This window comes from Pyrus communis, chromosome 10 (genome assembly GCF_963583255.1).
Source record: "Pyrus communis chromosome 10, drPyrComm1.1, whole genome shotgun sequence".
NCBI classification, from domain to species: domain Eukaryota; kingdom Viridiplantae; phylum Streptophyta; class Magnoliopsida; order Rosales; family Rosaceae; genus Pyrus; species Pyrus communis.
In genome coordinates this window covers 22,764,404-22,781,124 of record NC_084812.1, presented here as the reverse complement: position 1 = coordinate 22,781,124, position 16,721 = coordinate 22,764,404, and the positions used below count along the sequence as shown (strand labels likewise).

General features: G+C 35.3%; 1 protein-coding gene across 4 annotated transcripts; it reads left to right on the top strand.

Annotated features, from left to right (window-relative positions):
• The first annotated feature begins 428 nt into the window (after positions 1 to 428).
• LOC137746478 (ubiquitin C-terminal hydrolase 13-like) lies at positions 429 to 14,833 on the top strand. 4 transcript variants are annotated; one of them, XM_068486499.1, is made up of 32 exons: positions 429 to 573; positions 702 to 789; positions 1,374 to 1,518; positions 1,628 to 1,785; positions 2,569 to 2,834; positions 2,909 to 3,127; positions 3,224 to 3,332; positions 3,413 to 3,528; positions 4,209 to 4,307; positions 4,839 to 4,948; positions 6,228 to 6,302; positions 7,395 to 7,473; positions 7,564 to 7,710; positions 7,821 to 7,901; positions 8,042 to 8,161; positions 8,473 to 8,595; positions 9,144 to 9,221; positions 9,329 to 9,417; positions 9,493 to 9,601; positions 9,783 to 9,851; positions 10,104 to 10,214; positions 11,858 to 11,913; positions 11,993 to 12,170; positions 12,255 to 12,356; positions 12,438 to 12,509; positions 12,723 to 12,788; positions 13,031 to 13,096; positions 13,218 to 13,301; positions 13,446 to 13,559; positions 13,673 to 13,747; positions 13,875 to 13,961; positions 14,331 to 14,833. In XM_068486499.1, the coding sequence occupies exons 1-32, from the start codon at positions 544 to 546 to the stop codon at positions 14,370 to 14,372; spliced, it is 3,363 nt and encodes a 1,120-aa protein (XP_068342600.1). In that variant the 5' UTR covers positions 429 to 543; the 3' UTR covers positions 14,373 to 14,833. The 4 variants fall into 4 exon arrangements, with proteins under 4 accessions (XP_068342600.1, XP_068342599.1, XP_068342596.1 ...); XM_068486498.1 differs by having other exon boundaries at positions 13,443 to 13,559; XM_068486495.1 differs by having other exon boundaries at positions 451 to 588; positions 13,443 to 13,559.
• The last annotated feature ends 1,888 nt before the right edge of the window (positions 14,834 to 16,721 follow it).

The following is a 16,721-nucleotide window of genomic DNA, read 5'->3' as shown; positions in this document are numbered from 1 at the left end:
TGCAGCTATGATCATTTTTGCCAACTCTATCAAAACTTCTGTTAAAACGAGTCATGTTGGAATAATTATTGCTACAATGAGGTTAATGTTAAGAGACCATTGCTCTAATTTGGTTAAAGTTGAGAGACTATTTTTATTATTCTCTCATTGAATTTCCCATATTTGCCTCTTGATTTAACCTCACATGCGTGATACATGATTTATTTTGACAAAAGTTTTAATAAAGTTGACGAAAAGAATTATAACTGCACATTTTGATAAGTTAAGAAATCAATTGTTATGAATTTTTAGTTGCTCAAATTAGGTTAATTAACACACACGAACACCAAACAATAATATTATCCGGTCTTGGCGTGCCAAACGAGGCCTTATTGTTACAAAATTCCGAAACTATCCCGCGACGAGCTAAAACCAGTAGCAGAAACCTCTTTCGTTTTCGTATAAGTTGCAGACTCAAAATCTCTCAGTCTTCCTCTTCTTGTCATCAGCTAGCACACAAGTCACTCGGATTCGTCGATCAGGCGACCTCCAATTCCGGCGCCCATGACTCTGATGACTCCTCCGCCGCTAGATGTGATTACTGAACCCGTCTCTCCCTCCTTTCAAATGCGATCTCAAGACGATTTCATTTTTGCGTACGAATGTTGTGCTAGGGTTTCAATTTGCAGATCGGAGCTCTCATATTGACCTTGTTTTTGCAGCAGCAGCAACCGCCGCCGCCGCAGGAGGACGATGAGATGATCGTCCCACACTCCGACCTCCCCAACGGTCCTCAGCCCATGGAGGAAGGTTATTCGTCTATTTTCTATCTTTATTTACTTATTTTTCTTACTTTCTGTTTGTTTCCCGAGAAAATTTCAGCAAAATGTTAAGCAGTGAATTTTTATGTCAATGTCTTGCTTTGCGTCTAGACACAACAGTAGTAGTTTTTAGGGCAATAGTAATTATGGTTTTTTTTCTTTTTCTAGTTTCTATTTTTTAATTGGCAATAATTATGCGTAACAATTACAGTGGGGACTGAGTTGTATGGTTGCTGAGACAAATGAGGAAATTGAAATCAAACTAATAGAAACTAGCCACACTGTTCTTGTCACTTCTGCTAAGTTGAATTCAGAATTGACTTCCGCTAAGCCATACGGGATGGCCAAATTTTATCACTAAGGTGAAAAATGGTCCATTTCCCATTGGTGCCAAAGGAATTGTAGAAAGAAATACATAGAAGTTGTATACGAGATTTGTTTTTTGTTGAGTAAGTTAACTGGTTCCTTGGGTATTAATAGAAAAGGTTGAGATAAAATGTTTGGCTTGTTTTTCTCCTTCGTTCTGCCGTTCTTGACAATCAAACAATTTTTTTGGTTTACTACGTTTGGCAGCACAAGCAGAAACCAACAGTGCAGTGGATGCTCCGGCAGTGGATGATCCATTGTCAGCTAGATTTACATGGACAATTGACCGCTTAACCATGCTTAACACCAAGAAGCTATATTCTGATGTTTTCCTTGTTGGAGGCTACAAATGGTATTTTAACCTCTTATCAGTTGCTAATTTTGATCCGTATGCATATAGATATGGGTACTTGATTTGTTATGATTTATAATGATGATTGTATTTCAAATGCGCTTTGCAGGCGGATACTAATTTTCCCCAAAGGGAATAATGTGGATCATCTGTCGATGTATCTGGATGTTGCAGATTCTGGAAATTTGCCATATGGGTGGAGTAGATATGCCCAGTTTAGCTTGTCTGTTGTCAATCAAAGTCATAGTAAATACTCCATTAGAAAAGGTACTTTCTCTGCTGCTGATGTACCTTTTAGAAATGATAGTTTGGTAGTTTTGTAAAGTTAGACTTTACCTGTCCTTAGAAATATTCATATCATGTCCTAATGGTTGAAATGCAATAAATAAAGGGCGACCCCAAGCCAACCCGCTTTACAAAGGTGGGGTGGGGGTGGGGGACATCTATTGAATGCAGCCTTACCCTTGATATTTGCAAAGAGGTAGGAGTGCAATGAATAAGGGATAAAAATTTGGTGCATATGATGTGGGAGCAATAGAGGACAGAAACTGCAGTCCACCAAAAAGAAAACTACTAGCAATAGAAGACACCAACTGCTATGGCATTTCACATATATTTGCACATTGTGTAGTAGTCAGCTTCTTTTGTCTCGTATCATGAGCTTGTCCAAAAGTGCATGTGCATTACATGTCACTCTGGTTTTTATGTCTATCTTCTCGTAGCCCTTCAAACTCTCACCAAGTTAGCAAAAGGGGTGTGAAAAGAAACACAAAAATATAGTACATGCACCTGTTTTGGCATGTTGCCTTAGTTGCAGGCAGACTATAACTTTTTGTTTGAAGAACTTAGACAAAGAAACCTCTCTCCAAAAGCTTTATCATTAAGATGATGAATAGAAAATAAAGTTATATAGTGGTTGGATTATGTGAGGAATAGATAAAACTGGATTCTTAACTGTTCATTACTTTGAATATTAGAACTCCCAGTGTTGTGATAGCATGTATGTTAGAACTATTTTTTGTAGTTATTGCTTTGTGTTGCATTTTGCAGAAACACAGCACCAATTTAATGCACGTGAGAGTGACTGGGGTTTCACTTCCTTCATGCCTGTTGGTGAATTATATGACCCTGCTAGAGGTTATATTGTGAATGATATATGCATAGTTGAAGCTGATGTTGCAGTTCGAAGGGTTATTGATTACTGGTCACATGACTCTAAGAAGGAAACCGGTTCTGTTGGGCTGAAAAACCAAGGAGCTACTTGTTATATGAACTCGCTTCTTCAGACGTTGTACCATATTCCTTATTTTAGAAAGGTAGCATAATTTCTACATATAATTCATCCCACTTTGTGTACAAGGAAGCTCCATATCTCAAATTGTTCTTTTAGGCTGTGTACCATATGCCAACAACGGAGAATGATAATCCATCTGGAAGCATCCCATTGGCATTGCAAAGCTTATTTTACAAGCTTCAGTACAATGATACTAGTGTAGCGACCAAAGAGCTGACGAAGTCATTTGGATGGGATGCATATGATTCATTCATGCAGCATGACGTCCAAGAACTCAATAGGGTTCTTTCTGAAAAGCTTGAAGACAAGATGAAAGTATGGAGTTCTTACCATCATACTTCATTGTTTGCACTTAATTCTTCTACATCAATTTTGGAGGTTACTTTGACTGATCTTTGTTTACTGGAATAGGGAACTGTAGTGGAGGGTACAATACAGCAGTTATTTGAAGGGCACCAGATGAACTATATTGAATGCATCAATGTGGACTATAAATCAACGAGAAAAGAGTCATTTTATGGTAAGCGATTGAGGTTGAAGTAGATAACTGGAGCATAAGTACTGTAGGTCTAATGGAAGATTCTGTATGTTTATTTGTAGATCTTCAATTGGATGTCAAAGGGTGTCGGGATGTTTATGCTTCATTCGATAAGTATGTGGAAGTGGAGCGCCTTGAGGGTGATAATAAGTATCATGCTGAACAGTATGGTTTACAGGTAGATCTAATTGGAATAGGCGTTCATTTTCATGTTGGTTTTGTCTGTTTCCTTGAGAATATAGGCTAAAACAGTTATTTTACTTGGATTATCATCATCAAATCATGTTTTTATTTCTTATGCTTTGTTTAGATTTGGATTAATTACATTTTACCCTCTAGTGTTCGTTGGTGGTTTTCGAAATGGACCATGAGGTTTTAATTTTAGCAATTTACACCCTGAAGTTTTAAGTGTACATCAACTTGAACCTTCCATTAACCATTAGGTTTGCAGTTAAATGTTTAATGTGGCTATTACGAGACTCAATTTTATGCTGATGGGGAAGAAAAATAGTAGAATCTCTTAAGAAGGAAAATGTGGGGTAAAGATAATAGGATTAAATATTAAGAAAATAATAGTCTTTTAGGATTTCTCTTCCACACATCAACACAAAAAATGGGTCTCCTAGTTGCCAAATTATCAATTTAACAACAAAACCATTGGTTTTTGTTACGGAAAGTTGATTTGAACTTATTTCTTTAGGGTATAAAATGCTAAAATTAAAACCTGTGGTCGATTTTTTCTTCTTGACAAGGAGTGGGGCTGTTCTATCATGTTTGTAATTGTTATGTCAGTTTGCTACAGTTTGGATGTTTGAAGATTGCTTTTAGTAACAGTTTGCAATTGTTTGACCTTTTCAGGATGCTAAGAAAGGTGTCCTGTTCATTGATTTTCCACCTGTGCTTCAACTTCAGCTAAAACGTTTCGAGTATGATTTTATGCGGGATACCATGGTAAAGGTAAGTGGTTGATTGATTAATCTGCCTTCACCTGAATCTTTTCATGCATATTGTGTAACTTTACTTAATATCTGTCTATATATTTCCTGGACATATAAACCAAAAATATTGAAGCTGTTCATAGGTTTGATTGACAAACTGTTTGGTCTTATAATTGCATACTGTTACTAGCTAGACTCTTCCCATTGGTAGGTCTAGTTTAGCTCTTGTAATCTCGTGTAGTCTCATAATAGAATTTTTGGTCAATATTAGAATTTTATGCTCTAATGAGCTCAAAAATCCTGTGAAATCAATCTCTAAAGCAATATCAATTCGCTTCCATTTTCCATCTGCTGTCAAAATTTTGGACTTTCAACTTTGTCAGAATTTATTTAGTTATTTCATTATCTTTGTCTATAAGCATTAAGACCAACAAATTTAAGCTGTTTCTTATAATGTAATTATTTAGCGCTCTCTCTTTTTTGTTTCATGTTGTATCATTTGCCTTAAACATAATTACTTGGTATCACCTAGTCTTCTGCTTGCCAACAGATAAATGATCGCTATGAGTTCCCCTTGCAACTTGATCTTGATAGGGAGAATGGGAAATATCTTTCGCCTGATGCTGACAGGAGCGTACGCAACCTCTACACTCTTCATAGGTATCAGTAATTTAAGTTTGTTGGTCTTTGAGACTATTTATACCCTTTGTTGTGAAAAGTTTTGTCTGTATGGAAAATAATATGTTACTTCATTTGATAAACTGATAGAGGTAGTTTTATCATTTTCATGTCCACTTTTGGAGAATAGCTGGGTGTTCTGCGACTGACATAGACTAAAGATGCAACTGATAGTCATTTAGAAGAATCGTACTTTAAGTCTAGAAAACAATATTTTACTATTTTGACAGGGTAGAATGAACCATCCCTGTTGCATTGGTTAGGGAAAAGGGCGAAGAAGGTATTATGTAAAACATATTTTTGTGATTTACATTGATGGAGAGTTAATCAAAATTCCAATTATGCCCAAAAAATTGGTTTAAGATTTCTCATAGAGTTGGAACTTGTATTGCATAATATTTGTATTCTTTATGTGAAATAAGACTTGGTGGCTATGTTGCAAGGATGTGGATATGGAATATGTGACATGATACCATATCGCGCAGCATGACAAATCTCTAGAAATTAGGATATCCATATGGCAAGGATATATGAGTAAACTGAAATAATATCATACATATAAATATATATTTTACAACAAATAGGTTAAATACTAACATATGTATTAATAGGGGAATAGAATAATATTTATTTTAGTATTTCATCCCTCATGAAATATTTCCTTGTTTTTGGTCTTGTGATGCGCAGGCGAGGTGAGTTTTTTGTTTTAGGTTTTTCCCCATTCTCTTTCCTTGCTCCTCCTTCTATGGATGCAATCTTAGGAAGTGGAAAACCATAGATCCTCCTCTGTTTTGTTTAACCATTGAGGAAAAGAGGAGGAAATATGTGAGTGCGATACATCAGCTTCGGTTATTCTTGAAGTTACCCCAAACTTTTTAGAATCACATCTAGACCTATGTCTTAAACAAATATTGATGAATTAACCCTGTCGATATGTTGATCGTACATTGGCGGGGTCCACCTCTTACTGGTGCTGTTTCTGAAAGTCAAAGTAGATGCCCATTGGTACTCCAATGATACCTATTGGGATGTATCGGCGGAATAATGGGGATGTAATTTCTAACTATATACCATTTGTCAAAGCAGCTGCAGTATAGCAAGTTCATCGTGGTTAATTTTTTTATACATAAAAATTAGATGTAGTTTGATTATACTATGTTCATTTTTGGTGATTGCTACTGCAACAAATTCGTACATGCATGGCCGTTGTAGCTGGATCTGTGCATGGAGATTGTTAATGTGTGCTTTTGTCTGTTTGCAGTGTTTTGGTGCACAGTGGTGGGGTGCATGGTGGGCACTACTATGCTTATATCAGGCCAACCCTTTCTGATCAGTGGTATTCATAGCACTTTCTCTTTCTGCAATAATAAGTTCAATTTGCTTGCATCATATATCTGGTTAATAGTCTTTCAAATACTCGAGTTGGAAGTTATTAATAGTTGTGGATTTCAGTTTGCATTTGTAGCCATGCCCATCTTCTTTTTTGTTTGTTTGTTTCGTTGTTACCAATGTTTAGAATTGATTTCCTGATTTTTATTGATTTTTTCCTTTTTAAGGGAGCTTCACAGTTTATTACCTCAAAAGTGTACTTCAAGTACTACTTTAATGTAATATCTGCAAAAGTGTACTTCAAGTACTACTTTAAATGTATGGCATTGTTCATTTTACTCGGAGGATGAGGAAAGGAAGGTAATGTGATTGAGAGAGAAAGAAGGAATTGTACCTGAGTTTGTGGCTTCTTAGATTACCCTGGAAGAGGGTTGAATGTTCAGGTGGAAGGGTCGGATCGGTCTCGTATTATTGATGAGAGAGCTAGCTGTTTGGGGAGTCCTTTTCAAAGTTAAATTTAGGAGGGCATTGTTCAACTGTTGGAAATGATATGCTAGTCCTCAGTTCTTCAATGCACTTATGTGGGATGAGTGCGATAGGGTCAGAGAGGGATGACCAAAGGTTTGAGTTTGGTGCTCTAGGTCCCTACAATGAAGATAAAGTATTTTGGGGTTTGAAACCAATGAAAATTTTGTTTTCCCACAATTGGTTAATGTTGTACTTGAATGAATTTTTATGCTGGTTGGACTTCCAGGGAGTCAACAGTACTGGGAAAGAAAGCAATAAGTTTGCAACAATGGCACTGACTCGGTTGAATAGTGTTAGAAGTTGACCCAAAAAGAATAATAAGTAAAGCAATAGTCTATGAGAGTTTTGGGTGTACGCTAATTTAGTAAAAAATCTACTTCTATTTTACCCTCTTAAAATTACATCCTATTTAGGAAGTTAGTAACGAACTGTACATGCATGTGCTTTTAAGAAAGTGCTTAGCTAGTTTGATCTTTACCATTGAGAATCAATAGCAAATTATTATTGCATACCACGACTTGTCCTGTTCTGTTTAACAAATTTAAAATCCCCTGCAACTTGTTACTTTCAGGTTTAAATTTGATGATGAACGAGTAACAAAAGAAGATATGAAGAGGGCTCTGGAGGAACAGTATGGTGGAGAAGAAGAGGTAAAATCTTTGGTTATTTATGATGTTTTCTATCTCTACGTGCTTTGTCTGTTCTGATGTGTTCTATGTTTCACTGTTTGAATTTTACAGTTACCACAGACAAATCCTGGGTTCAATAATGCTCCATTTAAATTTACTAAATATTCCAATGCCTACATGCTTGTTTATATACGTGAAGTTGACAAGGAGAAAATAATTTGTAACGTGGATGAGAAAGACATTGCAGAACATCTAAGGGTAAGCGGGATTTTTATATTTTTGTTTACTTGGAGTTTTAATATTCTTAATTTTATTTTGTCTTGCTGCATCATGTTGTGCTACTGTGTCCTCTGAACACTATATTCCAGATAAGACTGAAGAAAGAACAGGAAGAAAAGGAGCAAAAGAGAAAGGAGAAAGCTGAAGCGCACCTTTATACTATTATAAAGGTTACAATATCTACAATCTCTCTGTCCCTTCTCCCTCTCCCCCCATCCCTTTCTTTTCTGCCTCCTGTCTCTTTGTTTGAGATATGTAAAATTTGATTTCTGGAACATTATTTAATACAGATTTTTTATGGGGTTCCTAGGTTGCACGAAACAAGGACCTGTTTGAACAGATAGGAAAGAATATCTATTTTGATCTTGTGGATCATGATAAAGTTCATAGTTTTCGTATTCAGAAGCAGAAGCCCTTCAACCTCTTTAAGGTAGCGTATTTGCTCTTTTTAACTTTATTGTATTCAAATTATTGACATTTTCAGGTTTCAGTGTACAACATTTACTCCATACTAGTCTTGCTAGTTTCCATACTGAAAATTATCAATGTGGACATGTGTCTTCACTTATTTTTTTTAGTTTTATATTGAGCTTAATTAAGTAATATTGCTGTCAGAATCATTCTAACATAGTATATGACATTAGAATTATATAAACTCATGATGAAGCTATAGTTTATATCTAATATTTTAGTCGTGGGATCCAAAAGATCAGTATCATTCTAATTGAAGTCCACCCTCAGGAAGAGGTAGCCAAAGAGTTTGGTATACCAGTTCAATTTCAACGTTTCTGGCTGTGGGCAAAGCGTCAAAACCATACATACCGGCCAAATCGACCACTGACACCTCTTGAGGAAGCACAATCTGTAAGTTCCTTTAGCTTGATACCTGTTATGTCATTAATTCTGTTATATATTCCATGAGTTCATGGTTAGTTCATGGTTCTTACGGTCTGTGTAAATGTAATGAAGCGTATTCCATTCCTCTGTTCACGACATATAAATATTTTTGGTGTTAATAGAAATTCATTTAGGTAATTTACAGTTGAAATCTTGGTTACTATTAGTAGAGATTCTTTGAGAGGTTCTGATTCCAAGAAGATGCTATTTCAGTATACTTGGGGATTGTGGAAGTTAGTGAAAGAAACAAGAGTAAAATGTCCATCTAAAATAATGTAGACAAGTATACTGCTTTCAACAAAAAGCTATTTCTAGGCAGAGAATATATAGATCAGAGCTTCTCCAAAAGTTGCTCCTTAGCTTCTGCTAAAAAAAACATTTGTCTAGTGTTACCAAACAACTTGAAGAAGCACCTTTTTAGCTTATGAGAAGCTATATATAACATACACTCACAAAAGTTGGCACTTCAGCGGCTTATTATATTTTGCTCATCTGTGAATGTATGGTATTTGCAGGTTGGACAGTTGAGGGAAGTTTCCAATAAGTCAAATAATGCAGAGCTAAAGCTGTTTCTTGAAGCAGAACTTGGGCCGGTAATGTTACCTTCTAAATTTGTTTCATATTTTCCTCGTGTGGTTCTTGGACAAGTCATCTTATTTCAATGGCGGTATTCACCGGTGGTTCTATTGAACATATTCAGGATTTGTTGCCTCTTTCTCCTCCCGAGAAGACTAAAGAAGAGATTCTTCTATTTTTCAAATTTTATGACCCTTCGAAAGAAGAGCTCCGGTATGTCCCTTCCTTCTTTCTTCCATCAAATTTGAAATTACATTTGATTACTCAGTGTTTCCTTTTCAAAACCAGGTATGTTGGGAGGCTGTTTGTGAAGGGTAGTGGTAAGCCCGTGGAATTATTGACAAAACTGCATGAAATGGCTGGTTTGAGTCCTGATGAAAAGATAGAACTTTTTGAGGCAAGTCATTTTGATTCTTTGTAATGAGAAGTCATGTGAATTGTGTCATTTGTGTTGTATCATAGGTGTGCCGCCTAACCTACTTAACTCTAATGTGCACTTACTTATGAGAGTCTATGGCACATGGTATTTTTGAAAAAAGGAAATCTAAAAGGCTTTATATCCATTTTTTCGTTTTCAGGAAATAAAGTTCGAACCTAATATAATGTGCGAACACATTGATGAGAGGGCAACTTTCCGTGTTAGTCAGGTATGAATTTCAAGACTAATTTGTACTGTTTTCATTTTGTGAATTTATGCTCAGGTATATACAAAGCTATTGTCTTACATCTCTGCTAATTTACTCTCTCCGTCTCCTACCGGCCTCCTCCCTGCCTTTTAATTTGGGTGTGGGTTGGGCGAATTAGGTATTAATAATATACACAGGTCTTCAATAAGTATTCAAACTATGATTTTTTAACTTTGAGGATTATTTCCTTATGCAACTTTTTTGTTCTTTCAGCTTGAAGATGGGGACATCATTTGCTTTCAAAAATCCCCTCAGAGTGGAAGCAGCCAACAATTCCGTTATCCAGATGTTCCTTCATTCCTGGATTATGTTCGTAACCGTCAGGTATATTTTCATTTTTCTTTTTAAAGCTCAGAATCTCCCAAACGTTTAATTCCATGTTGGAGTCGCAATATTTTAGTTTCCTTGCCCTATGGGTCAATCTTCTGGCCTATGATCCAAAATAAGAACAATGAAAACTAGGGAAACTAGTGGTCAATGACAACCAGTCAAAGCTGAGATGACTTAGTATTGCTCCAAGGCTATGTTTGTTTGGTTGAAATCCAGATCAGGGAGTTGGTTTCTCATTATATCAGGGCTTGGTGTTTTGTTAACTTTTTAGTTCTTGAAAAGGAAACAAACGTGAGGAATTGATGAAAGTCAATTCCGCCTGCTGAGCAGATTAGATACACCAATGTGGGGTGGTAGTTTTATTCCTTTCAACTTTGGGATTTGAAGTCTCATTTGATGTCCCGTTATTACTTGACAACTATACTGTTTAAAAAGAAAAAATAATTCTACAAACCCTTCATTATCGGAATGGTGCAGTGAAACTGGTGAAGTCAAAGTATTTTTTTGTCAATGGGTAAGAAGTCAGTTTAATTTATGCAGATGCAGATTTGAAGTTGAGCACTATAAACCACTGTTTTAACCAAATGGTTATCAAAAATGGCCTTCCTTCGTAAATCCTGATAATTGTTTTAGAGAACTTTTTAGTGCTTTTCTGTTTACTGCTGCAAAATCGTATTTATTTTCTGCAAATTATTTGGAGGATGCATCTTTATACTGAAAACTTTGACTGAGTAAAGAAGGGAGAGAGAAAGAGAAGTTTTTTTTGGGGGGGGGGGGGGGGGGTGGTGTCTGCAACTTTTGATAAATATTATTATATTCCCCATTTAGCATTCCAATCAACCAAACATGCCTAAATGAATACTTAGTTTGCAAGATTATAGAGAAACAAATCCTTTTGATGTGGATGAATGGCAAAGAGATGAAGGATGTTGGAGCATGAGTTGGGTTGATATGAGACATGCTGCATTTATTTTGATGGGGATGAACCAACATCATGGGATGTACCTTGAACTGTGAAAAGGCGCTTGTTATGTCTTTGGGTAATGGGTGCAATGTTGCCACCTCTATCTAAAACTAAATAAACCCCGTAATTCCTCTTTTCTGATCAACCACTAGCTTATACGTAAGTGTGGAAGAGACACAGTGTGCTATTGATGGGAAGTAAGTCCATGCACAGGAAGTTAAGTGACGACTTTGTTGTTATGTTTTGTAATCGTTGAGTGTGCTTGGTATCCTTTTAATGCTATCAAGGGATGGATATCTGGTAGTTCCATTACTAATATGGTGGAAAATTTTGTTCCTGCAGCCCAGGACCAAAATCAGATAAAACAATAGCGTCTTTTGCTTATTTGTTGTTTCATATTGTCTGCCTATTAATCCCACAAATGTGGAAAGGATTTAATGCTGGGACTAGTAATTATTTTATGCCCAGTTATTAGGCATCGTCTATATCAAAAGGGGAGTTGTGGGCTATTAACAATCTAAAACATTCATTGCATTGTCAAGTTCAAGTTGAATTTCAGATGATAATATTTGTGAAGTTCCTGAAAAGGGGGGTTTTTGTGTGTGTTTTAGTGGGGAGGGGTCAATAACTTTTCTTTTGTTATTGTACCGTGACATTCCATGACAATCTACAGGTTGTTCGCTTTCGTTCTTTGGACAAGCCGAAGGAAGATGAGTTCTGTCTTGAGTTGTAAGTTTGCAGTATCATGTTTTGCATTCTTCTGGAAGGGGGTTGAATCAGTCTAAAGAGTTTAATATTCACTTTTTAGGTCAAAGTTTCACACCTATGATAATGTTGTGGAAAGAGTTGCTCAACATCTTGGCTTGGATGATCCAACTAAAGTTAGGCTCACTTCTCATAATTGTTACTCACAGCAACCTAAACCCCAACCAATCAAGTATCGAGGAGTAGAACATTTGTCTGACATGCTGGTGCACTACAATCAGGTTGTTTATTATAAGATTTTTAAGCTCTGTTTACAAAGTATTTTACTGTTGGAAAAACACATAACATATAATTTCCTCTTTCAGACTACGGACATACTCTATTATGAAGTATTGGATATCCCTCTCCCGGAGTTGCAAGGCCTTAAAACTTTAAAAGTTGCTTTACATCATGCTACCAAGGATGAAGTGAGTGAAGATAGAAACAGAATCATTAATTATTTAATATGTCAAGAATTTTGCCTCTTAGAAGCACTTTTATGTTGTCAGGTTGTGGTTCACACTATTAGATTACCCAAGCAGAGCACTGTAGGGGACGTGATTGATGACCTTAAGACAAAGGTAATTAGTTACTTTGCAGCTTTTCACCTTAAGACAAAGCATGGACGCGATAATGGATATGAAACAAAAGTGTCATAATTCGTGGTTGAGATTTTTTCACTTTTATTTCTTTGTCTATATGTGTTGTACAGTTTCTGTTTTATTCTCAAAGCAGTATTTCAACGAACATTGTAAGAAAAACACTTATGTATATCCTTTCTCTATCTGGAACAGGTGGAGTTGTCTCATCCTAATGCCGAACTCAGACTGTTGGAAGTTTTCTATCACAAAATCTACAAGGTATTAGATAATGTGCATATAGATGTTGTCTATGAACATAATTATATGTTATGTCCCTTAAATTTCATAGAGAAGAGATTGGTACCCCCAAAACAATCAATGCCCCACCTCGCCTCAAAATAATTGTTTTGCAGGAGTTGCTCTCTGTTGCAGCTGCATGAATCTATTGTTGTTTCTTTGATCTGAAATTTTGAAACCTTTTAGAATCGGTTCATTTATGTAATTCTTATATTGTTTTACAGATTTTCCCGCCAAATGAAAAGATTGAGAATATAAATGATCAATACTGGACATTACGTGCAGAAGAGGTTAGTCTGCACAGTATTGAGTTAATAATGATCCTATGTTCCAGTCCTTCGTTTTATAATATGTTAGAAATATTTGTTCTACACTTTTGCTGTTAAACTGTTATTCTTGTCTGTTACTCAGATCCCTGAAGAAGAGAAAAACTTTGGTCCTCATGATCGTCTGATCCATGTTTATCATTTTATGAAGGACACAGCTCAAAACCAGGTAGGAAGATATAATTACCTCCTGATTTTATTGTTCTCCCATTTTTTTTTTCTCAGAATCAATAGGTTCTTTAAGTATTTATTATCATTGCCATCATCATCATCATCATCACCACTTTGTTATTTATAATTTTGAATTTAGCAGGTTCAGAATTTTGGAGAACCATTTTTCTTGGTCATTCGTGAGGATGAGACATTAGCGGAAGTTAAGGTGCGTGTACAGAAAAAGTTACAAGTCCCAGATGAGGAGTATTCAAAGGTATTTTCTTCATTACAGAGGACATTGTACTGAGGTTGATGCAGTTTCAGAGTAGTGGCCATTTGTGAAATCCCTACTTTGAATTGTAATATATTGTTTCTGGTTTGGTGCAGTGGAATTTTGCATTTTTGTCCATGGGTCGTCCTGAGTACCTGCAAGACGATGATATTGTGGCCAGCCGATTTCAGGTCTCTCTCTCTCTCTCTCTCTCTCTCTCTCTCTCTCTCTCTCTGTGCATCCGCACACTCACAATATACCATCCGAAGTCTAATTTGTATGGAAATTTTAATTCTATTCTTCAATATCATTTTTCAGAGAAGGGATGTGTATGGAGCATGGGAACAGTACCTTGGATTGGAACACACTGATCATGCTCCTAAAAGGTCATATACAACAAATCAGGTATTCCTTTGAACTTAACTATATTAACCTGACTGACGCACACTCGGTTGAAAACCCAAGAGGTGGACTATTAGGAAAATGGGCTGGTTTTATGTCTTGGTAAATTTTATACAATTGACGCTCAGCCCAGGATCGCTCTCAATTTCTTTACAATGATTCTTAGTAGAAATTTGTGTGGGACTGGTTGTACAGGAGGTAGCTATTAGGCATAAGGGATGCAGAAAACATTGTTGCATTATTTTACGCTCTTTAGAGGCCGAACCCAGAATTTGTTTAAGATTCCGATGATTTTAAAAAATTACTGTTGTGGGAAAGTAGTTTATAATTAGTTTTTGTCAATCCTGTGCTGACTCCACTTGAATTATGCAGAATCGTCACACCTTTGAGAAGCCGGTGAAAATCTACAACTAAAAAGCATGGCGATGACTTTGTCAATTCCTTTCACAGATTCAACCTCATATACATATGCAGTCTTGTGAAGAGTCCGAGAATAACAAAGGAAGCTTTTCTTTAATTTTGCAATGGTTATTGACCTTACTGGGCATACAATTCTTTAGCTAAACTGTGTATCCTCGACGTTTCTGGCTTGTTGAAGGCACCCGTATTTGAGGTGTGAGGTAGGAGGCATCTCATTTGAATCGCTGTAATACCGTATATAAGATTTTGGGGTGAGCAATGTACAGAGGGTATAGGTTTGCAGGTTTAAATGCAGTTTCATCGTCCAGTTCCAGTATGTTGGATCTTTTTGCGTGCATGCATGATGGAAGCTCTGTATAATATTGGATCTTCAGCTTCCTGCTGGTGTTCTTTACTTATTTTTCTGTTGGATTTTAGTGTATGAAAATAATTAGCTGTAGTTACATTTGTCCCAACCTGTCTGTTTTTGCCAATTCTTGATTGGATTTGGTGGAAATCCATTTGAAGGTGGATGGGGAAGTAAGACACGAGAGTGATGATATCAACACTCTTAATGAGTTGAAGTTGACCTTTTTTTAATACAACGATTAATCGTTTATATTAAGGGAACATATAAGATGTCTACTTTTTCAAATTTCCCTCCAAATAGCCATCAACATTCTCTCATTCCCAAGCCTTTTATGGCACTCTGGCTACAATAAAACTTGTCGCCTATTCTAGTCACTAAAGCTCTAATTCATTTAACTTTGGTGTCTGCTGATCAAGGAGTTCTTCTCTGCTAGGACCCAAACAAGCATTAGTATATTACGACTTTTGTGAACATTTAGTTAAAATATCGTCATTTAGTATCACAATTTAATAGTATTTCCTTTCATTTATAAGTGAGAGGTTTTATGTACAAATCTCGTACATAGCGCGAGTTTGTAACCAATTTATTTCACTTCCTTAGTGTATAAATATTCTTGTTTTCAAAACCCAATTATCACAACATTCGATTACTTCATCCCTCACCTCAATAATTTTGTTTTTATTATTATTATTATTTTGGTGTTTTATTTTAATACAAACGTTTTGGGAAGGTGAATCAAGCCTTTTTTGGTGTGTGTTTTTGTTTGGGGGGGGGGGGGGGAGTGGCTGTTTTTTTCTTTCTTTCAATTGAGCTACTTTAGGAGAATCAACAAACCACATCAATAATTATTTATTTGTTTATTTATTTATTTATTTTTTTTGTGTTTTATTTTTGTACAAACGTTTTGGGAAGGTGAAACAAGCCCCTTGCTGAAGAGAACAATTTATTTGGCACAAATATTTGGTTTTATGTCAATGAAACAATGACATGTGGATAAACTTATGTATTATTTTATTGGGATTTTCTAACTTTGATCATTGAAGAAGATTGAAATTTAAAATAAACTTGATGTTAGATTACAAATTGATTATAGTCCCTTGATGTGTCCTTAATTCAAAATAATTAATGTGTATTTTATTCAATGTCTCCCATTAAATATTTAAATGTACTGATATACACATTTTAATATATTTTTTGACCAAACAATTTTTTTTAATTTATTAATTTTATTTAACATTCTTCAAACTTGAAAAACTCAATTAATGTACCTAAATATTAGTACCGAAATGTATTATATTGAATTAATGTATTTAAATGTTAGTACCAAAATATATGTATCTAAATGTATGCACTGAAATGTATTATATTAAACTTATGTACTTAAATGTGTGCACTGAAATGTATGTACCCAAATGCATGTACTAAAATGTATTATATTAAACCAATGTACTGAAATGTATTATATTGACTTAATGTACCTAAATGTTTGTATCAAAATGTATGTACTGAAATGTGTGTACCTAAATGTATGTATCGAAATGTATTATAATGAATTTAATGTACCTAAATGAGGAAGACAAATTATATCGAAGTATATTGTAAAATAAAAATTAGTTTATCTAAATGTTTACAACAAAATATATTACGATGAATGAAATGAAAATGAAAATTATAATGAAATAAAATTAACATTAAAATTAGGAATTAACATTAAAATTAGGAAGAAAAAGAGAAATAATTAAAAACATCAAAAGTATAATATTAATAAATGAAGTGATTAATGTCTCAAGGGACTAAAATTAGATTTTGATCTTACTCATGATTTTAGTCTAAAAGTCATATTTGCTAAGGATTAAAATGAAGTTTCTTATTTATTACCATCTGACACTATCGTGGCGGTATATTCGTGTCATATGAGTCAGTTTCCTTGCAGAAGCATCTTAAACTTAATTTTGTTTTTGAACAATACATGGGTTTACAAAATTGTGTAGGAA

Excerpts from the sequence above, each read along its gene's own strand:
- LOC137746478 (XM_068486495.1), top strand. The coding sequence starts at position 544 with ATGACTCTGATGACTCCTCCGCCGCTAGATGTGATTACTGAACCC. Across the intron at positions 12,510-12,722 it reads TTGATGACCTTAAGACAAAG|GTGGAGTTGTCTCATCCTAA; the intron begins GTAATTAGTTAC and ends TATCTGGAACAG. Across the intron at positions 13,748-13,874 it reads TTGTGGCCAGCCGATTTCAG|AGAAGGGATGTGTATGGAGC; the intron begins GTCTCTCTCTCT and ends ATCATTTTTCAG.